This window comes from Scyliorhinus canicula, chromosome 12 (assembly GCF_902713615.1).
Source record: "Scyliorhinus canicula chromosome 12, sScyCan1.1, whole genome shotgun sequence".
Classification (NCBI taxonomy): Eukaryota; Metazoa; Chordata; class Chondrichthyes; order Carcharhiniformes; family Scyliorhinidae; genus Scyliorhinus; species Scyliorhinus canicula.
Genome location: NC_052157.1, coordinates 139,313,007 through 139,336,133, shown reverse-complemented (window position 1 = coordinate 139,336,133; position 23,127 = coordinate 139,313,007). Strand labels below are relative to the sequence as shown.

General features: G+C 46.5%; 1 protein-coding gene across 3 annotated transcripts in view; it reads left to right on the top strand.

Annotated features, from left to right (window-relative positions):
• sez6b (seizure related 6 homolog b) overlaps positions 1 to 23,127 on the top strand; it is a 1,051,857-nt gene that overhangs the window by 801,935 nt on the left and 226,795 nt on the right. For all 3 annotated transcript variants that reach the window (XM_038814277.1, XM_038814276.1, XM_038814278.1), the window contains one exon: positions 10,135 to 10,320. In XM_038814277.1, coding sequence (XP_038670205.1) covers positions 10,135 to 10,320 — 186 coding nt within the window. The remainder of the gene's footprint in view (positions 1 to 10,134; positions 10,321 to 23,127) is intronic.

The window sequence follows — 23,127 nt, the reverse complement described above, 5'->3', positions numbered from 1 at the left end:
TGTGGGTTACTGTCTGTGCAGCATCTGCTAACCATCTTTTTGGACACTAAGGGCAATTTAGCATGGCCAATCCACCTAACCTGCACATCCTTGTACTGTGGGAGGAAACTGGAACACCCCGAGGGAACCCACGCAGACACGGGGAGGACGTGCAGACTCCGCACAGGCAGTGATCCAAGCCAGAAATTGAACCTGGGACCCTGGAGCTGTGGAGCAACTGTGTTAACCACTGTGCTACTGTGCTGTCCCCTTTTTTCGTTCCTTCCCCTAACCCCCACTTGAGGAAGCTGCCGCCCGGAATAGTGATTTCTGAAGGTTCAGCATAACTGCTTGGCTCTGTTTCTTTTTTTGTTAATTGGCCCATCGTTGCTACTGGAAAACCTTTCCGACATTGAAAAAACAATTTTATATTTGCATTTGTCCAATTGATCTGCTAAAATTATATTTCAGCTTCTCCTTAATCTCATCTGTATGTCCCAATCATTTTGTTCTCGAGCAAATTTTAATTGGCAAGGAAAAAAACATCAGTTTATTTTACTTCCCTATTTGTTGTCTGTGAGAATACTTGAATGCATCAGTGTTGTTGGAGATCCCTTTGACTTGGCACCAGGGTAAGGGTAAGAGGCTGGTTTAGCACAGGGCTAAAGAGCTGGCTTTGAAAGCAGACCAAGGCAGGTTCAATTCCCGTACCAGCCTCCCTGAACAGGTGCCGGAATGTGGCGACTAGGGGCTTTTCACAGTAACTTCATTTGAAGCCTACTTGTGACAATAAGCGATTTTCATTTCATCCATGCCTCAGAAATGGGGATAAACTGGATAAGAACTAGGAGCAGGAGTAGGCCATCTGGCCCCTCGAGCCTGCTCCGCCATTCAATTAGATCATGGCTGATCTTTTGTGGACTCAGCTCCACTTTCCGGCCCGAACACCATAACCCTTAATCCCTTTATTCTTCAAAAAACTATCTATCTTTACCTTAAAAACATGTAATGAAGGAGCCTCAACTGCTTCACTGGGCAAGGAATTCCATAGATTCACAACCCTTTGGGTGAAGAAGTTCCTCCTAAACTCAGTCCTAAATCTACTTCCCCTTATTTTGAGGCTATGTCCCCTAGTTCTGCTGTCACCCGCCAGTGGAAACAACCTGCCCGCATCTATCCTATCTATTCCCTTCATAATTTTAAATGTTTCTATAAGATCCCCCCTCATCCTTCTAAATTCCAACGAGTACAGTCCCAGTCTACTCAACCTCTCCTCATAATCCAACCCCTTCAGCTCTGGAATTAACCTAGTGAATCTCCTCTGCACACCCTCCAGTGCCAGTACGTCCTTTCTCAAGTAAGGAGACCAAAACTGAACACAATACTCCAGGTGTGGCCGCACTAACACCTTATACAATTGCAACATAACCTCCCTAGTCTTAAACTCCATCCCTCTAGCAATGAAGGACAAAATTCCATTTGCCTTCTTAATCACCTGTTGCACTTGTAAACCAACCTTCTGTGACTCATGCACTAGCACACCCAAGTCTCTCTGAACAGCGGCATGCTTTAATATTTTATCGTTTAAATAATAATCCCGTTTGCTGTTATTCCTACCAAAATGGATACAATGGAAATATTGGACAGGAAAGGTGCGACAGTGAAATGCAATTCGAGAGAGCAATGAAACCATCGCATTTTCAGAGCTGACGCCGGCACTCAGAGCTAAGATTTCTGAACCAATTGAAATTGGTATCAACGGGTTAACCAGCTCTGTTAATTTGCCGTGAATTCCATTGTGACTGGTGTGCACTTTGTTCTGTCGGAAAAATGAACTAAATTACTTTGATTGGGGCATGGTTAGGAGTCGGGTGCCCTTGAGGATGGGAGGTAATCAGATTGATTCCTTTTCCTTTTTGTTCCCTCTCCGTGTAAATAAGGTGGTTTACTCGGAAAGAGGAAGGTAATTGCAGGAGTATTGAAAATGTTTCAGAATTAGTTCTTTGCTAGCAATCAGGCATTAGTCTTGTTGTGCCGGTGCACCAATCATTGAAATGCCTTGTCGATAGTCAGATTACTTTTATTTCAGATGATCCCAGCTTTTTCAGAAATTGCATTTTGACAAATTATTGATAAAAGCTTTTCATCTTTTATTTGAAGGACACCATCTAGTACATCAGGGCACTCCCTGTTCTTTGAATTACCGTTTATTAGAGTAATTAAGTACAAAGCAATATAGCTTTTTAAGGATTGAGTAGAGGCTGGGTAAACTTTTCACATTTCCATTTCAATGAGCATTGTGGCTTTCTCTTTGTATGAAGGGGTACAAAGGAAAAAGTTGGACTTTTCAACGTCCGAATTAGTTATAACACAGATAAATATTCTACCTATGCCGACCTGACTGATATTGATATTGATGAGAGATATTGAGCCCACTGCTGGTGAGGACATTTAATGAAGCAGGTCTTGATTTCATTGATCCTGAAATGGGAGAAGGATCCAGAGCAATGCGGGTCATACAGGCCGATTTCTCTACTGAATGTGGATGGCAAACGTCTGGCTAAGATACTGGCCACAAGGATAGAGGACTGTGTCCAGGGGGTGATAGGGGAAGACCAGACGGGATTTGTTAAGGGCAGGCAACTCAAGGCCAATGTTCAAAGGCTTCTCAATGTTATTATGATGCCCTCAGAAGGAGAGGAGGCGGAGGTGGTGGTAGCGATGGATGCAGAGAAGGCTTTTGATCGGGTGGAGTGGAATTACCTATGGGAGGCGCTGGGAAGGTTTGGGTTTGGTGAGGGCTTTATTGATTGGGTGCGGTTGCTCTATCAGGCACCAGTAGCGAGTGTGCATACGAATCGGCTGAGGTTGGGGTATTTTGAACTACACCGAGGGACGAGGCAAGGGTGCCCCCTCTCCCCTGACGGTTTGCTCTGGCCATAGAGCCATTGGCCGTGGCGTTAAGAATCTCTAGGATCTGGATAGGGCTGGTTTGGTTGGGGGGGGGGGGGTGGAGCACCGGATCACACTCTCTGCAGATGACCTGCTCTTGTACATTTCGGACCCGTTGGAGGGGATGGGGGAAGAAATGCGAATCTAGGGGGAATTTGGCAATATTTCGGGATATAAATTAAAAATGGGGTAAAGCGAGATGTTTGCGTTCCAGGTAAGAGGACTGGGAGAGCTGCCGCTTAGAATGGTAGGGAAGAGCTTTCGATATCTGGGAATCCAGGTGGCCCGGAAATGTGAGGTACTACACAAGTTAAACCTATCCCGGTTGGTAGAACAAATGGAAGGAGACTTTAAGAGATGGGACATGCTCCCGCTATCACTAGCGGGGAGGGTACAGACCGTGAAAATGATGGTCCTCCCCAGATTTCTGTTTATCTTTCAGTGCCTCCCCATCTTCATCTCGAAGGCCTTATTCAAGCGGGTGAATAAGGTTATTTCGGGCTTTGTGTGGGCGGGTAAAACCCCACGTGCGAAGAAAGTGTTGCTGGAGCGCAGTCGGGGGGTGGATGGGCTGGCGCTGCCGAACTTCTGCAATTACTACTGGGCGGCTAATATAGCCATGATTAGGAAGTGGGTAGTGGGGGAGGGGTCGGCATGGGAGCGGATGGAGGCGGCGTCATGTAAAGACACCAGTTTGGGAGCATTGGTAACGACACCCCTGCCGTTCTCGTCGGCCCAATACTCTACAAGTTCAGTGGTAGTGGCGGCTCTGAGGGTCTGGGGGCAATGGAGGAGATATAAGAGAGTGGAGGGAGCATCGATTTGGACCTCAATTTATAATAACCACAGGTTTGTACCGGGTAGGTTAGATGGCGGGTTCCGGACTTGCCAGAGGTCAGGAATTGGAAGGATGGGGGATCTATTTATAGACGGGAGCTTTCCCAGCTTGAAAGCTTTGGAGGATAAATTTAAATTGCCAGCATGGAATGGGTTTAGGTATTTGCAGGTGCGAGACTTCCTGAGAAAATAGGTGCCGGCCTTTCCGCTGCTGCCGCTACGGGGGATATGGGATAGTGTCGTTTCCAGTACCTGGGTGGGAGAGGGGAAGGTATCAGTTATTTACCAAGAGCTTTCAGAGGCGGAGGAAACTCCGGTGGAGGAGCTTAAGGGCAAGTAGGAGGACGAGCTAGGAGGAGAGATAGAAGCGGGGCTATGGGCGGATGCCCTAAGCAGGGTTAATACCTCCTCATCATGTGCCAGGCTTAGCCTGATACAATTTAAGGTAGTAAACCGGGCACACGTGACAGCGGCTAGGATGAGCAAGTTTTTTGGGGTAGAAGATAGGTGTGCGAGGTGCGCGGGAAGCCCAGCAAATCATGTTCATATGTTTTGGGCATGCCCGAAGCTTAGAGGGTTTTGGCAGGATTTTGCTGAGGCAATGTCCACGGTACTAAAAACACGGGTAGTGCCGAGTCCGGAGGTAGCAACCTTTGGAGTGTCGGAAGATCCAGGAGTTCAGGGGGCGAAAGAGGCTGACGTCTTGGCATTTGCCTCCCTGGTAGCCCGGAGATAGATGTTGTTAATGTGGAGGGACTCGAAGCCCCCGAGTGTAGAGACTGGGTTTGTGACATGGCTGGGTTTCTCAGTATCGAGAAAATAAAGTTTGCCTTAAGAGGGTCAATGTTAGGGTTCTGCCGGAGGTGGCAGCCGTTTGTCGGCTTTCTCTGGGAAAATTAAATTGTCAGCAGATGCAGCATTCCAAAGGGGGGGGGGGGGGGGGGATTGTTGTTCTATGGTTATGGTGCGTGAAGATTGGGTTGGGGGGAGAAATGTTCATTTTACCATGTTGATGTTCATTGTTATAAAAATTTTCAAATATCTTAATAAAGTATTATTAAAAAAGGTGTTTCTTTTGTCTTCTGGATGTTGTTTGGGAATTTATTAAGGATTTCTTAGTGTTGTATTCTTTGGGGGTTGTATTTGAATTATTGGTTGCTAAGATGTTCACTGTATGTTTTTACAAGGTTAACTTGAGTTCACAGAATATACATTGTTTTGCTTTAAAAAATACTTTTCGATTTCTGCTGTACCACACATGTAGAGTAGACCGTGTGCTCCCCATACCACAATCTATTAAAAGTTGTGGGTCTGCTGAACTCCATGATACACTTTAGGGTTCTCTAAACCCTGGCCCAAATACAAATTGTATCAGAAGGGAATGCTGATTGCTTGGCGAGTGTACTCTGATTGGTGAATTGGTGGACACATTGTCATGGAGTTTGCACCTGTTACTGGTGACTGACAGATAACTGCCAAGCATTGTTTGAAATTTAAACCAGACAGCTTGACCTTGATTGGTCAAGGCATTACTTTAAGACAGGAAGAACATGTACTCACATTGCGCCTATTTATGCTAAACAAAGCAAGTGACTGCCATTCACTGATTCATTCCCGAGGGCAATTCCGATGTTATATAAATGCAAGTTGTTGCTATGTGACGGAGATCAGTATTAGAGATGGAGATGTGAGTTAATTTTGAAAATCAAGAAGTATCTCTTCAGGAGGAGATAAAGTAGAAGGGATACAGCCCATGCTGGGGTAGATTGCACATGTGTGTGGGGTGTTTGCTTGATGGGGTGTGCAACCTATTTCCTTCTACGTCTCTTCCATTCATTTTTATGTTGATGGGATATTATGGTTGACAGTTATAGATGAAATCACACTTTCAACTGGATAAATTGAACAGATATGTGATTGGACTATATTATTTGAAAAATATGCTAATATTTATTTCACTGCAAACTCTATCCTGAGGGAAACGCCACATCTATCTATTCAAAAGCAACTTGTTTTACAGCACAGACTCACGCGATGCAACAATTTTAATTGCACCACACTATGGCCTCCCATGGGCTATCCAGATCTCGCGAAGCGTCATGAGCGGGATACCGCCCGCAATGGGCAGGACCAAGCTTTGCATGCCTAGGTAGGTTTAAAACCCGATTAGGTGTGCTTACCCGGGATCCTTAGGCCCGGCATCTACCGGCCTCCCCAGGGAAACTCCAGCCGGGTACCGTTCAGTACTAGCCCACATAAACATGGATATCCTGGGCCATTGGAGAACCCTGGGTAGTCAGGGCCATGGCAGGGTTTTCCCCTGGTCCCCCTCATGAACGCAGGCACCTTGGCACTGCCAACATGCCTGGGTGGCACTGCAAAGCCAGCAGGAGCACTGTCAGGGTGCAATGCTAGGGTGCCCGAATGGCATTGCCAGGGGTCAGGGCCTGAGGGGAAGGGCATGCCCATGAAATTAGGGTGGACGGGTATGTAGGGTGGGGGCGGACAGGATGGGTATGAAGGGACCTCCATGAAAAGAGACGCAGGAAGGCCTGAAAAGGGGGCCCCTCAGCGATCCCATGGCGGGTTGACATCACTTGCGGAGGGGGGGGTAATGCCCACGTGGGTGGGGGGGGGGTGACATTGCCCATGGGTGGTGGGTGTGGGGACCCTCAAGCTCACTTAGTGATCAGGGCACCCTTTCAAAATGGTGGCCCGACCTCTTGAGCAGCTGGTCTGACCAGCGGGTTCAGATCCCCAGTGATGAAAATAATTCTAAGTGTGGGCTGCTGAGGAAAAAAACTCCCCAGGGCCCAAAGAAGTGACTAAGTGTGGTTAGATAGCTGTGGGCAACTCACCGACAGAGCTGGGGTGAAACGGCCTGCAAAACCCGCCACTTAGAAACTTTTCCATTAGATCGCGCTCTATATTTTACATGGATCCGGCTGACAAGTAAACTGGCTGTTCAAAATCTGAATGACGGAGAACAGGGGCTAAATGCAGGAATTTATGCTGAGCTGTAGCCCAATTAAATCCTGTTAACTGCCTTGAAAAATGTATTCTACTTTCATCAGGATTTCCATAAACAGATATAAATAACCGGTTTTTATAGCGCAGCTCAGCTAATCGTCCCTTTAGCACTTGCCCGTCAGTAAAACACAACAGAGAAAAAAAAACGGACAGATTATACTCATGCGTATTTCAACATGATCTAAAAATCCACTGTTGTTTTTGGGTGAAATCTGGCAGTCAATTTATTATATTTAATGTGGTGAAACAGGGGACGTTCTATACCTGGACCCCATTTTTGTAATATTATCAAGAGAGTGAGAGGAAGCCTCCAGTGGCTCTGCACGGTTGTCAGGTGACTTAGCCAAGCACGCCAGAAAGTTCCGGATTTGATCTTGATGTCTGCTGATTGAGCTGATCTCAGCCAGGGCAGACCAAGGTTAGGAAATGGGGAAAAACGATCAGCGGGTTCGAACATGCTACTCGCTCCCGCACCACTTGTGTACGCGACTGGTACCGGATTAGGCCCTGTGTGGACAGATCAGCAGACTGGAACCCAACTTGTGCGTAATCACTTGGGGGAGGTTGCATCACAAAGTCAGTGGCTAGTGAAGAAGAGAGAGATGAGGGGAAGGGGGGTCAAAATTGGCGAGGGATAGAAAATCAATCGGCACGATTTATTTGGAACACGGATCACGTGCCTGGTTATTTTGAGTTGACGCATGCAGTTATCCAGATTCCTTTGGGATGGTTATAAATATGCGCAAAACAATTTCTGTCAAGTAGCACGATGGAAAATCTGTGAAGATTTTCAAAGCTGCTAAGAGGATTCTAAATGCTATTTACAGACTCACACAGATTGCTTTTTACAAAAGGGAACAGCATTATTGGACTAACCGTATTTTTACAAGTTCCACTCCTTTTCAAATGATGTTCTCCTTGCCCGTTGTTAGTCTCTGTCCACCTTCCTAATGGAGCTTTTGCTTATGTCACATCGGTCACTGGTATACTGAATCGTATTTTAAGGCCCCCCAGTTTATTTCAAAATGATTACATTTTTAAGCTGGAGGTCCAGAATCAATTGTCTATATCGGGCCATTCCTTGATGTCACTGCTACGGGGAGATGACTCTGGCTGCAACACACACTCAATCCCTGTGTCTACCTGATCTTCAAACTTCGTGACCTCTCCAATGTTGCATGTCCACACAGTTGGAGCATTCTTTCTCAGACCCAGAGCACTGAACCCCAGAAATACATTTGCACTATAGTCTGACACTCCGATGTAATCCTCAAGGGGGGTACCACAGTAACATAAGAAATAGGCAAATAGGAGCAAGCCAATTAGCGCTTTAAGCTTGCACCTCCTTCATCTCCACTTTCCTGCAATCCATCATATCGCTCAATTCCTTGAGCATCCGAAAATCTACCAACCTCCATGTTAAATATACTCCACAACTGAGCACCTGGAGCTCTGTGAGCTGGAGAACTCAGAGTAAAGATATTTCTCCTCACCCCAGTATTAAGTGACTTAATGTCTCCTTCTGAGTCTGTGACCCCATGTGCTAGATGCAGTGCTGAGGTTGCTTGTTTTCAGATTTAATTTTCAAATGGCTGCTCCATTGCTTCAAGTGGATGCTTCACATTACTGTAATTGTCTTAAGGTCGCATGACAAGATTTACAGGCAGTTCTCAAGAGCATCTCTGTCAGCATTCTACCCTCTACCAATACCACCAGGAACCAGATTAACTGGTGTCGCACTGATTTTCACTGGCACAGAAGGGTGCTTTATTTGCCTCTGTTAGAGTTGCCATAAAAGTAATTAGTTGTGTGAAGAGCTTTGAGACCAAGGCACTTGATGAATGTTGCAACAAGTGTGGCAGATCTGTTTAAACGTTAGTCAATGATAAAATATAATGTAAACTAGCACATAATGTGGAATAAGTATTAGTCCGGGTCATGAAATAGTGAACAGAATGAGGTCAGGAGTTATTCATATTGACCATGTTTTTTAATGAGGTATTGTACGAACGTTCATACTCCAGCAGATGGTTGCAGTAGCAGCAGAGATGGGTGTAATGTTCTGTAGACTGGCCGAAGTGAATGATGAACAACAGTTCAAATGAATTATTATGCAACAACTGCGTGATAAGGATAACAAGGATAAATAAAATAATCAACTACTAATTAATGAACTATTGTAGAGTTACTGCAAAATACTTCTATCCTCCAGCACAACCTACTCCCAACTCCCCAGCCACAGGGTCACGTGGCGGGTTTACACTGCCAGCTAGTGGTTGGAAGTCGTGCATAATATTATGTGCAGACTTGCTTTATGCATATCATCACAATGGGCATTGAAACCCTAGTGAGCCCTCTTGTTGGGATGTGGGTGGTCCCAGAATCCTACATTAAATTTACTTCAAATCTCATAAAGGCCGAGGTGGTCACCATGTCCTTGGTTTTCCGACATAAAGTGTGAAGAAAGGGCGAATAAAGGGTGACTCTCTGAGCAGTGAGATCATAGTAAATGGTAGCTTATGTTAGACCGTTTTCGAAAATCAGCGGCAAAAAGTAATGTTGAGGCTATGGAGGTGTAGAATGAATTCTGATACCTGGAGCTCCAAAAAAATGTCTTCCTCTACAGAGGTAAAAATAAGCTCGTCACCCCCCCACCGCAGCCTTGCACCTTTAGTGGTCAGCCAAAGGATTGCACTGGCTATGGTCTGGAAATCCATTATTTCAACCTTGTAAGGTGGTGCTTGGCGGGTGAGGGAATGGGGAGGGAGGGGGGGTTGGGGATGGGGTTTAATGTGCGGTTAGCTCAGCTGGTTTATGGTTCGCCTGTGGATCCGATTAATGTCAGCAGCATGCATTCAATCTCTGTTCTGGCTGTGGTAGACTCAGGGCTTGCCTACTTGCCATAGCCACCCTAAAGGAGCTTGCTGCGGCTCAGTGAAAAAGCGACAAGGACCTGCCTACAAGCCGAGCACTTCAGGAGGAGACGGAGAAGAAGGCAGCAGTGCTAATGGTGTCAAAACAGAAGAATTCAGTTTCACTTGAATATTAATTTTAGTAAAGGAAATGAAGTTATTACTTGCCCGACGCCTGAATTGAACCCGGGAGCCTGGAGCTGCGAGGCAGCAGTGCTAACCACTGTGCCGCCCAATCACAACACATACACAACTGATTTCATTAACCATGGACTTTCATCTCATCTGTTTCCCCTTCAGTGGAATAACATTCGGGTGTTGCCAGTGAGAAAAGAATGCCTAATGTTCACAGAATGTTATTAAAATAGTGCCAGTGGATATTATCGCCCTTTTTTGTCTAACGCTGTCCTCTGTCCTTCCACAGCTTATTTGCTCAGCTGTGGATTTCCGCAGAAACCCTCTTCTGGCGATGTGTCTGTCACCAGCCTCCATCCTGGTGGAACAGCGCACTTCTACTGCAACACAGGTTACCGGCTGCAAGGCTTCCCTTCACTCACCTGCGTCAATGGCAGCAGACCTCGCTGGAACGATGAGGAACCAGAATGCATCGGTAAGGATTAGAGGCGCGCGGTTTACCTTTGGCAACAGAAAAGGCTGAAAGTACTTTTTAAAAGCAAGATAGGCTTAGTGTCTTCTGAACAGATGATGCTTCGTATGCTCTTCACCTCTCTACCCATCTCCCTTCTTTAACACAGTTCTTGAAACCTACCTCGTTGACCAGGCTTATGGTTATCTGAAGAAGAGTCGTGCAGACTCGAAACGTTAACTCAGTTTCTCTCTCCACAGATGCTGCCAGACCTGCTGAGTATTTCCAGCATGTTTTGTTTTTATGTTTGACCAGGCTTATAGATATCTGTCCAAATATCTCCTGAGCTAACTTTATATCCAATTGTGTTTGCTATCACTCCTGTGAAGTAACGTTGGATGTTTTGCCACGTTAAATGTGTGATATAAGTTGTTTTTGCAAATCTCACAATAGCTCAACTCTGGGGCTAAAATAGGGAAATTAATGCATGGGTGTCTAAAATGTAACTGGAGAAAACTTAAGTTAAATTGCCGTGGACTTTTAGATGCACACTTTTCTTCAACAGTTGTGCATGTGCTGTGATTGTCCCTTTAAGGACAACACAGTGAAAAAGGGCTACCTGGCTTGGGTGACCAACTGGGACTCGGAGTGGCTAATCATCCCAAGGGGTGGAGCCCTCTTTGGGATGAGGCTACTGAACAATTCAGATTATAAATCCTTCTTGTGTTTACAAATGCAGTCTCTGAAAGTGCATCTTTACAGCATGGCCCTGCTTTTGCAAGCTGTTGTGTTCAATTATGGCTGCCGGTTAACATAACGGCTGCTTTTTTATTTTGTGGTTCCATAACTTTCGCACAATTGTATTTTCATTTTAGCTTGTCCGATGAAATTTCTTTGAATTCAGATCCTTCTTTCTGTCCTTTGATTCCGGGTTTTTTCCTAGTTCTATCCTGAAGGACCTTTAACAAAGCAACAATTTCCTTCTCCATCCAGACACGAAGCAGAGCCAAAGGCTTCTTCAGCATCACTGCTCTGTTTCTCCTGGTTGCGGATCTATTAACACTTAATTTCCTCCATAGTCTGTGTCACAAAGGTCCTAAAGGTGATCCCTGCAGTGAGTAAGCAGTCTGCCTTGTCACCTCTGACACATGTGTCTGAATCCAGTGCGAACTAATCAGTCAGACTAATCTGGGTCTGGGAACGGTGTCCTCGCAGTCAGCGTCGCAATGAAGCAATTTGGAACAGTATCCTCACAGTTAACATCACAGTGAAGCTGTCTGAGAACGGTCCTCACAGTCAGCATCGCAGTGAAGTGGTCTGGGAATAGTGTCGTTGCAATCAGCATCGCAGAGACGCAGTCGTGATTTTAAGAAGTTTTCTTTTGGAATAATGGACTAACTGAGAAACAACACAAATAGGTGGAAGTCAGGGTCATTATAATAAAGTAATATAAGTAAGCAAAGTAGAGTAAGGGAAGTAAAGTTAGCGTAAGGGATGTAAATTAATAGTATTCTTATGTAAGCATAGTTTGTTTGTTAAAAGAAGGACTATATAAGGGGCTCAAAGGTAGTCAAACAAAGGAGCCTGCACCCATAATATGTTTCTCATGTGCTATGTGGCAAATCATGAAAACTTTTGTTGTCCCTGGTGACCAAGTGTCCAGGAAGTGTGTCCAACCGTAGCTACCGGTTAACCGCATTTCGGAGCTGGAGCTGAGGATGGATTCATGGTGGAGCATCCGCGGAGCTGAGCCAATTGTGGCGAGCACATTCAGTGAGGTAATCACACCACAGATGGAGATTGAACAGGCAGAAAGGACATGGCTGTCCACCAGGCAGAATAGAGGAAGGTATGAGGTGCAGGAGTTCCCTGTGGCCATCCCCCTGGCTAACAGATATACCATTTGGATATTGTTGGGGGAGATGATTGTGCAGGGGAAAGCAATGCCAGCCAACTTCATGGATCTTCATGGGGGCCTCACGGTAGCATGGTGGTTAGCATCAATGCTTCACAGCTCCAGGGTCCCAGGTTCGATTCCCGGCTGGGTCACTGTCTGTGTGGAGTCTGCACGTCCTCCCCGTGTGTGCGTGGGTTTCCTCCGGGTGCTCCGGTTTCCTCCCACAGTCCAAAGATGTGCGGGTTAGGTGGATTGGCCATGCTAAATTGCCCGTAGTGTAAGGTTAATGGGGGGATTGTTGGGTTACGGGTATACGGGTTACGTGGGTTAAGTGGGGTGAGCATTGCTCGGCACAACATCGAGGGCCGAAGGGCCTGTTCTGTGCTGTACTGTTCTATGTTCTATGTTATGATCTGCATCTTAAGAGGGGAGGATGAAGAATGGCAGGACTATAGTGGTCGGAGATTCAATTGTAAGGGGAACAGACAGAGACTCCGGGATGGTACATTGGTGCCAGCGTCAGGAATGTCACCAGATGACTGTAGGGCATTTTAAAGGAGGAGGGTGAACAGACAGAAATTGTGGTGCATATTGGTACCAACAATATAGGTAGATAAAGGGATTAGATTCTGCAAGCGGAATTTAGGGATCTGGGAAGTATATTAAAAAACAAGACCTAGGAGGCAGTAATCTCTGGATTAATTCCAGTGCTACGTGTGAGTGAGTATAGAAATAGAAGGTTAATTCATAAGAATGCGTGGCTGGAGAGATGGTGTAGGAAGGAGGGCTTTAGATTTTTGGGACATTGGGACGATTTTTGGGGATGGTGGGACCTGCGCAAGGTGGACGGGTTGCACCTGAACCAAATGGGACTTAAGTCCTTACAGGGAGGTTTGCTGGTGCTGTTGGAGGTGGGATCCTAAGAGAAGGTTCAGCAGGGAGAAATGCACAGCCCAAATTAGAGGAGACAGCAAGTGAATCAGGAAGACATAGAGGTTATAGGCCAGTGAAGTCACAAGGGAGTTTGGCAAGGGTGGATAGTATTTATTTTAATGCAAGGAGTCTGACGAACAAGGCAGATGAGTTGAGGGCACAAATTAAAACATGTGGATATGATGTCATTGCTGTTACTGAGACATGGTTGAGAGGGGGATAGGATTGGCTGCTCAATATTCCAGGACATAGGATCTTCAGATGACACCATGAAGGAGTTAAAAGAAGAGGGGGTGTCAAAATGTTGATCAGGAAATCAATTACAGCAGTAAGGAGGGACAACATCTTAGAAAGCTCTTCAGATGAAGCCATATGGGTCGAACTTGAAAACCAAAAAAGGAGCAATCACATTTCTGAGAGTGTTCCATAGGCCCCCTAACAGTCCGAGAGAAATAGGAGAGCAGATATGTAGCCAAATTTCAGAGAAGTGCAATAGTAATCGGGTAGTGATAGTCTGGGATTTCAACTTCCCCAACATTAACTGGGATAAGTCATAGCGTGAAATGTTTAGAAGGAGCAGAATTCTTAAAACGCGTCCAGGAGAACTTTATAAACCAGTGCACAGAAGGTCCTACAAGAGAGGTCCCCACTTAAGTTTAAGTAATAAAGCCAGGCAAGTGGTTGAAATATCAATGGGGGAGCATTTTATAGACAGCAATCTGTTATTTTCAAGATTATTATGGAAAAGGATGATCCTGAAATCAAAGTTCTAAACTGGGGAAATGCCGATTTTAATGAGATCAGATATGATTTGGCCAGAGTGGACTGAAAACAGACACTTTTAGGTAAATCTGTGACAGGACATTGGGACATGTTTGAGAAGGAATTAGGAGGAGTGCAGGGCCAACATGTTCAAAGAAAGAAAAAGAATGTGGCCAACAAATCCAGTGAACCCTGGATATCGAGGGATATACAGCATTGGATAAAGAGAAACAGGGAGGCTTATGGCAGATTCCGAGTGCTCAAAACAGCAGAAGCCCTCGAGGAGTATAGACTGTGCAAGAGGAGTATGGAATGTATAAAAGGATAACTGGGGAAAGAGTCGGGTCCATTAAGGACCACAGTGGTAATTTGTGTGTGGAGCCAGAGGTTGCAAGTAGGGTTGTAAATGTATACTTTGTGTCGATGTTCACAAGTGAGATGGAGAATATGGGGATATAAATCAGGGAGGAGGACTGTGATAAAAATTTTAAAATCAACACAGAGAAGAGGTTCTGAGTGGTCCGTCAGACTGAAAAGTAGATACATTTCTCGGGGCAGATGAAATGTAAATTAGGCTGTTGAGTGAGGCAAGGAAGGAAATAGCAGAGGTGCTGGCAATAATTTTTAATTCATCTCTGGCCACAGAAGAGCGGTTAGAGGACTGGAGGATAGTCAATGTGTTACCACTATTCAAGATGGGAGGAAGGGATAAACTAGGAAACTACAAGCCAGTCAGTCTAAACTCAGTGGTGGGGAAACTATTGGAAGCAGGTCCAAGAGTCACGATTAATCTGTATTTGGAGAGGCAGGGATTAATCAAGAACAATCAGCATAGTTTTGTTAAATCTCTGACCAATTTGATTGAATTTTTCAAAGGGGTGACCAGGTGTGTAGATCAGGGCAATGGTTTTGATGTAGTCTACCTGGACTTCAGCAAGGCTTTTGTTAAGACCCCACATGGGAGGCTGATTATGATGGTAACAGCCCTGGGATTCAAGGAAATCTGGCCGGTCTGGTTGCTTCCCAGGCCTCTCACCCTCAGCCCGGGCCTCTGGTTGAGTCATCCCACTGTTCTCTGAAAACCATGCTGGTGCCTGTCTGGCTCTCGCACCTCCCGACTGCTCACATCTCGCTCGGGTGATTCTGGCTGCCTGTGCTTCTGGCTGCCTGTCTGGCTGCTGCTGGCTTTATCAAGCCTTCCCTGTCCTCTGCTCTCGCCCTCAGCTGGCGACCTCATCCTTGCCAGTCTCGTTGCCACCCAGCCCTATCATTCGCAGCCCTGACCTCTGGTCAAGTCGCCATGCTGCTCCCCCTAAAATCATGCCAGTACCTGTCTGGCCCTGGCACCACCCGACTGCTCACTTCTTGTTGTGATCACTCAGCATTGAGCCTCAATAACCTTGTGTGCCCCTGGCTGCAGCTGGCTTTATCTGGCCCGCCATGACCAGTCTTTGTTCTTCCTTTAATTGGCTTCCCCTCCCGCCCTCCTTTTCTCCTGCTCTCTCTCCCTCCTTCCTCAGCCCTGGCCTGGAGGTCAAGAGTCGCCCTGCTGGTCTTATCGATGGCTATTGGCCAGTTCCTCATGCTCAATCCTTGCTGAAGGCCTCACAGGCTTGCACCCCAATGTAAGGTTGGTGACCTCATTTTTTGCCTCAGGCTGCTGGGTCCGAATGCCAGAAATCTGGCTGCTGCTTCACGATAGGAAAGTTCAGTGACTTCACACCAGACAACCAGGAGATCCATCCATCCAAAGTGCTCTCGCCTCAACATCTCTAAATATCTGGGACAGAGTTTTCCCACTCTCAGATGATCTACACAGATTGGGGGGGGGCGGAGCCACCCACTTAAACCAGAGAGTGCTGGGACATGAATACCCCGGCCCAAGTGTGGGCCAAGTGCGGGAGACACTTCGGGGATTAGGAAGTGTAAATATATAAGGAAATAGATCAAATTTCTCTACAGTCATAGCTTCCAAGTGGTTGCTTGCCTGACACTTTACAGTATTATTGAACCAGAGTAGGGTGAGATTCACAGTCTAATTGACCGTACTATTTCTGACCCAAGAATACTTTATGTGATCACTAAGGGAAAAATATAAAAAAGTCCACTTAGCACATATGTGTCTATATATAAATCTCGGACATAAAATCTAATGAATCATTGCTGCACTCCGAGAGTAAAACAAAAATCAACGTGATGTTTTTAAACTTAGCACGTAGGTATATATGAAACACTTGGCATAAATAGATCTCTAACAATAATACGTATGTGACACAGTTTGGATATAATCATTGGTGGTAATAAAATGGACTAACTGGCTACAAATTCTGATTATTATTCCAATACATTATTGACATATACCCTCATAAGTTGGATGTGATGGCATCAATATTCTATCGAATGGACTAAGCTGGATTTGACTTTTCTGTAGTGTCTATAGAGTAGGTTTTATTTTATTCAGAGCCAGAGCGAACTGACACTTTACTCTTGATGGGTTTTACACCATGGGGAACAACAGAGTCATATTATTGCTGACTCCATTTAATTCTGGCTTTGTAAAGTACCTTTTCTGCTCTACCCTCTGAGCACGATAACTGGGAGGTTGGGATAGGATACAGCAAGAGGTAAGCCTTTTGATTAATTAAAATTAAAATTCAGACTTTCCCTTGGGCAGGTGATTTATTCCCAGCTTGATAATGTGTCAGCACAAAAGAATTCCTCATTTTTGACATTTAATTAAGCAGTAATAATGTGTTTCACCTACACGTTGAAGATCAGTTGCAGCTCAAAAATATGCTTTTGGATATTTACAAATGATAAAACTACAGTTGACCAGCGATGGAACATAACTTTAACATAATTTCCCTTTAACTCAGTTTCCAGAACTAGTTTGTGTTTGAAGTTTGTTACGGTTTTGGTGAGCATGGTAACTGGCTTTTCAAAAGAAAATTGACATCCCCTTTTGAAATTAAGGATTGGCTTACTGAAGGAAGGTGAGGAATTGGAAGCTGGGGGATGTTGAGAGGGAATTGCAGGGCCTGGAGATGGAGGCGCAGCCACTGTTGTTGGAGTGATTAAAGTCAGGAATGCTCAGAATTGGAGGAGCGCAGTCATCATGGAGTGCTGTACGAGCAGGGAGTTACAGAGATGGACAGGAGCAAGGTCATGGGAGGATTTGAAAACAAGATTAAGGATTTTGAGATCAAGGCTCTGCAAGACTAGGAGGCAACTGAGAACAGCGAACACTGGAGAGATGGGTAAAATTGGACTTGATTCGAGTTGGGACAAGGGCAGCAGAGGTTTGAATGACTTCAAGTTTGTAGATGCCAGCATGTTAGGGGACAGCCATGAGTGCTCTGAAATAAACAAGTCTGGAGATAGTAATGACATGGATGAAGGTTTCAACGGCAGATGAGCTGAGGCAAGGTCAAAGTCAAACAATGTTACAAAGGTAGAAATAGAGGGGTGGATTCTGCGATCGTCAAGGCCGAAATCGCGTTCGGTGATCGGCCGGAGAATCCCCGTTTTCGCCGGAATCGGGGCGGCGCCGTTTTTGTGATGCTCCGCCGCCTCAAAAGCGGCGTACTCGCCGAATTTGCCGCGCACCATATGGACAGCCTCAGGACATCACCTGAGGCCCTTCCCAGATGCTTCGCCCCCGATGGGCCAAGTCCCCGATGGCATGGGACATGTGTGCTCACATCATTCAGGGACCTCGCGTGGCGGCTGCAGACTGAGTCCAGTGCCACCACAGTCGGTGGGGAGGGGGGAGCTACTCCGCTGGCAGAGGGGGCTTCGGTGGGGGCTGGGGGAACTGGTTGGGGGTGGTCCAGGGGTGATGAGGCTGGTTACAGGGGGCCAGTTTTTGGCAGGCAGTGTCCACGCGCAGCCAGCGCCTTGTTGCATGATGCAGCCGCCATGCGCACGCGCAGCCACGGACCCGGCCATTCGCTGGCCATGTCCGCAGATAAAGCTGGGGTCTTTACGCCGCGCGGCTGCTTCCCCCCACCGGATGGAGATCGGTGCAGGGGCGGCGCTGAATTTCTGTTTGTAAAGCCAGATGGGTCCTGCGGACATAGCCGCAGGCTCGGAGATTCCAGCCCAGACAATCTAAGCAGATGTGCAGTAGGAATTGCAGCCAATGTTCTTACCAGTTTCACTGGGTAGCAATTAAGAGACTTGATTTTCCTCCACATTATCCCTTTCCAGCCCAGAGTTGCAATGACCTCTTCGATCTAAGATCACCAAACTGACAGGCTGTAGGTCAGTGACTCTATGTAAAACTGTCTAACGTAATCAATGTATCAGCTACAGAGATTAAAATCTAATGAATCATTGCTCCACTCCTAGTGAGTAAAAAAAAAATCAATGTGATGTTATCAAACTAAAACTGACTCAGCAACATTGCAAAAATCACCTTTAAAAGGTTTTCCCTATAGATTCAGTCACATCCGAAAGGTTTCCTCTAACATTTAAATCTAATTAGTATTTTCTGCATAAATGCCTGTGTATTTTTAAAATGCCTTTTCTGGCTCCATAGTATTATTTGTGTTTGTTTCCATGCAAGGTTAATATTGGGACGGATTTGCCGCAGTGGTTTGATCCCCTGCGGTGACCTTTGAAGCCTCAAGTTTTGAACTTGGAAGCCAACTGAAAATCTCAAAACCAGGACTGATGTTTCGATCTGAGGGAGGCCAGATCTCCCCAATTCAAAACATTAGACAGTCTGATTTTACAAGACACACTTGATGAGCCATCAATTGCACGAGAGACGAGTTGTTATACAAAAGTTAGGCTTTAATAAGCTAGAACTTAGCCCTGCGGTTCTCTACAATAAAATGGATGACCGCCTGGCGTTCCGACTATTTATACCTCGGTATGGAGGTGTGGTTAACTCAGCCTCTCGACCAATCGGAGAGCTGTCACATGACTGGTCTCAACCAATCGGTTGAGAGGCACATGACCGACCAGGGCCAATGGTAAGCCGGTGTTCTGCACCAATGGCAGACAGCTATGCAAATCATATCACCACAACTCTACTCTTCAACATTGAAATGCTTGTGTCACATTAGAAAACAGATCACTTTGCTTCCAGGCCCAGGTAGTGAACTGCTACAATTAAACCAGAGAGTCCGCTTACACTGGTAAGACCTAAATCGTCTCCCTTTATTCAGTCAAATGCCACCAACTGAGCAACAGCAGCAGCTGGAATTGTTTCTTTGCCACTGGACCAGTTAGTTACTGTGAACCCTTTTATGCTGTGCAAGACCCATGCCAGTGACCCTGTGGGAATCTCACAGGACCAGCTGAAAGTCGGAGGTAAACTTGTTCGGAGACCCAGTAAAAATGTGATGCGCCACCCGCTGGCCTTTAGAAAGCCTGCCAACTTTACTTCAGGGTTGTTGCTGGCTGTGTGACACCTGAGTATGGAGAGCCGGTGCCCTTGCTGATGCAATTTTGAAAGAGTGTAACATTAAGGATGCCCCTTTTTCTCTTTGCCAAAAGAGGCATTGAAAATGCTGCTTTTCTTTCTTCAATATCTGTACAAATCTGTAGAATTACATTTTTGTTGTTTTCGAGAGCCAAAATCAATATTTGCCAGGGGCATGGACATTGACCTTTCCCCAACTGTAATACAGCACCATGTTTTAATGAAATGAAAAGTTTATTGCTTTAGGTACATGCACTAGAGAATTGTGCACCTCCACTTCTATCTGTATGAGGGTTGAAAGAGAGAACAAACTCACAGCAAACATCACCGGTTTCTGGACCTTTCCGAAGTTTCAGATGGAGTCCGATTCAACCAGTTTGAGTTCAGTGCTGTTTGTCCCTGTATAACATGGTACCCACGCATGTCCTTAACATCTTACCATAAGTTTGCCTTCCCTATCCTCTGGTGTTGGAAATTTATGAGTTTACTTGCGGTGGATGTATGTCTCATAACCTCAAGTGCTTCAGTGATGAGCACCAAAGGGCAACAAAATGAATTAGAAACTGACAAAAGGTCACTTGGCCCAACAAATCCGCCTCTTTCTAATTGATGCCAATCCCATCTCCCTGACCTTCCTCCGTCCCTCAGTCCCTTTTGTCACCAGAACTGTACCTAATTATCTCTTCAACCTTTTCCCATCTAAGTAATTACCTGACCCCCCACTTACCCAGCACTCAATTGGATCAGTCCAAACTTGGGTTGTTTTCACTGGAGCCGAGGGACCACCTGATGGAGGTGTTCAAGATTATGAGGGTCATGGACAGGATGGATAGGGAGCAGCTGTTCCCCTCAGTTGAAGGGTCAGTTACGAGGGGACACAAGTTCAAGGTGAGAGGCAGGAGGATATGGGGAGATTTGAGGGAAAATCTTTTTACCCAGAGGGTAGTGATGGTATGGAGTGCACTGCCTGGGAGGGTGGCAGAGGTGGGTTGCCTCACATCCTTTAAAAAGTTCCTGGATGAGCACTTGGCACATCATAACATTCAAGGCTATGAGCCAGGTGCTGGCAAATGGGATTAGGTAGGCGGGTCAGGTGTTTTTCATGCACCAGTGCAGACTCGATGGGCTGAAGGGCCTCTTCTGCACTATTATTCTGTGCTTTTCATTCTGAACCTTCTGCCTGTGGGCCACTTGAGGCCCTTAACTTCTGACAATCAATTTGTCAAAGTCCATAGAACTCCGTTCTATTTGATTACAAATTTCTTATTTTGGTGTTTCTGCTGTTTAACAGTGCTTGGAAGGAGTTGTGTTCAGCAGTATTGCCTCATTGATTGATAAACCCTGAATGAGGATTACAAAATCTGATGGTCAGCAATCTGCCAGTTAATATAAATGCAAATTGCTTGGAAAAATAATTCAAACTTTCCAAGTGACCCCCAAGGTTCCAGTCCGCACAAACATCTCAGAAAGACAAACACCTCAGGTAATGTTGATTCTGATTACAGTGTGCTCTCACACAAAAGACAGAATGTTAGCATGCAGGGACATCAAGCAATTAGGAAGGCAAATGTTGGTCTTAATTGCAAGATTGTAGTGCAGGAATAAAGAAGTCTTGCTCCAATTGTAAGAACCTTTGCAGAGATCTCTGGCATACTGTGTCACATTTTGATCTCCATATTTAAGGAAGAGTATTGTTGTACTGGAGGTGGTACGGCCAAGATTCACTAGATTTTTCCTTGGAATCGGGGTGGGGTAAATTGGGTCGACATTCCCTGGAGTTTAGAAGAATTCGGTTTTGAAGCTTGCAATGTTTGGATGGTGCTTGATGTGGCAAACATTGAGGGATTGTTTCCGCTGGTCACGGAATCTAAGATATGGGGTACATTTTCAGGAAAATGGCCGATCATTTAGGACTGAGATGAGGAGAGGTTACTTCAGTCAAAGGGTCGTGAACCTTTGGAATTCTCTACTTTAGAGGGCTGTGGATGCTCCAACATTGAATATATTTAAGGCCGGGATAAATGTTTTTTTTTGGTCTCCCAGGTAATGGGGAGCAGGCAGGAAAGTGGTGTTGAAATGCAAGAGCAGCAATATATTGAATAGTGGAGCAGGCTCAATGGACAGGATGCTCCTACTTCTTGGGCGGGATTCTCTCAACGGGAGATTAAGTGCCGACGCCAGAGTGAAACCGGAGTGTTTTACTCTGGTGTCGGAGGCCGCTCCTCGCCCCCTATTCTCCCACCCCCGGGGGGCTAGGAGTGGCGCTGCGTCATTTACGCGCACCAGGCCTTGGCGCAATGTGAAAGCGGCGCCGCGGAAATGACGTCACCTGCGCATGCGCAGGTTGGCCGACGCCAACCCGCGCATGCGTAGTTGCCGTCTTCCCCGCAGGCGCCCCACAAGGCATGGAGGATTGATCTTGCGGGGCGGCTGAGGAAAAGAGTGCGTCCTTTAGAGACGGCGGCCCGCCGATCGGTGCCCACCGATCGCGGGCCAGACCCCTTCTGAGCGCCCCCCTGGTGCTCGATCCTTCCCCCCCCCCCCCCCCCCACAGGCCGCCCACGCAGCATTCGCACGCTGTTCACGCTGGCAGCAACCAGGTTGGTTGGCGCTGGCATGAACCCGCTGGATTGAGCAGGCCGCTCGGCCCATCCGGGCCAGAGAATCGCCGCTCGCCCGTTCCAAACGGCGAGCAGTGATTCTCCGAGCGGCCTGTCGTAAAACTTGGCGCGCCATTTTGGGGGGGGGTGGGACAATCGCGTGCATGGCGGGACTCGCCCGGCCCCCCCCCACAATTTTCCCACGCGGCATGGGGGACGGAGAATTGCGCCCCTTGTGTTCATCATGGATTCCACAGCCAACCTCCAGCCGAGCTTGTATTGGTTATGGGCAGTCCCTGGATAACATAGGGGGTCGTCCATTGTGAACTGCTCCCTCATTCAGTGGAATTCAGCAACTCATTGATAAAACAATCCAATGTAGCTGCAGCTGGTGAATATGCTTGAAGCCTGTCTTCAATATATGTTGAATGAAAATGTTGTCCAGTCATGTTTTTAAAAAAAATATTTATAATCGTTTTTTAACATAACTGCCCCCCCCCCCCCCCCCCACTCCACCAACTAATACCCCAACACCTCAAAGAAACCTGCCCCCCCAAAAAAAGAAATACCTTCTCCCCTTAGCAGCTGACAGAAAGCAACTCTTTAAAGAGTAGAATAAACAGACCCCGGCTCTTGTGGAACGCCTCAATCAGGCCCCTCAAAACTAATTTAACTTTCTCCAAATTCAGGAGCTCCATCAAGTCCCCAAGCCACACTGAGGCACAGGGCGCAGAAGCTGACCTCTACCCCAACAGGCACCGCCTGCGAGCAATCAGCGAGGCAAAGATTAAAACATCTGCCCCCATTCCCGTCTGCAGCTCCAGCAAGTCCAACTCCTCAGAGATGGCTGCCAGGGGACTGAGCTCCAAATTCACATGCAGGATCGCTGACATGGTGCTGAAAAACCACCTCCAAAATTTCTCCAACTTTGGTCAGGACCCGAACATCTGTACATGGATTGGCCGGACCTCTCACACATCACTCGCAAGTATCCTCTACCCCCACAAACAGCCGGCTCATCCTCAACCTCGTCAGGTGCACACCTCACACCACAACCCCTCCTCCAGCCCCACCCCGAATTCTTCCTTCTACTTGGCCTTAGGCCCCTCCAGTGACACCCTATCCTCCTCCAAAATCTTCTCATAGATTGCCGAGATTCCCCCCACAACCCCATCACCGACAAAACCCCCTCCAACGATGAAGAGGGT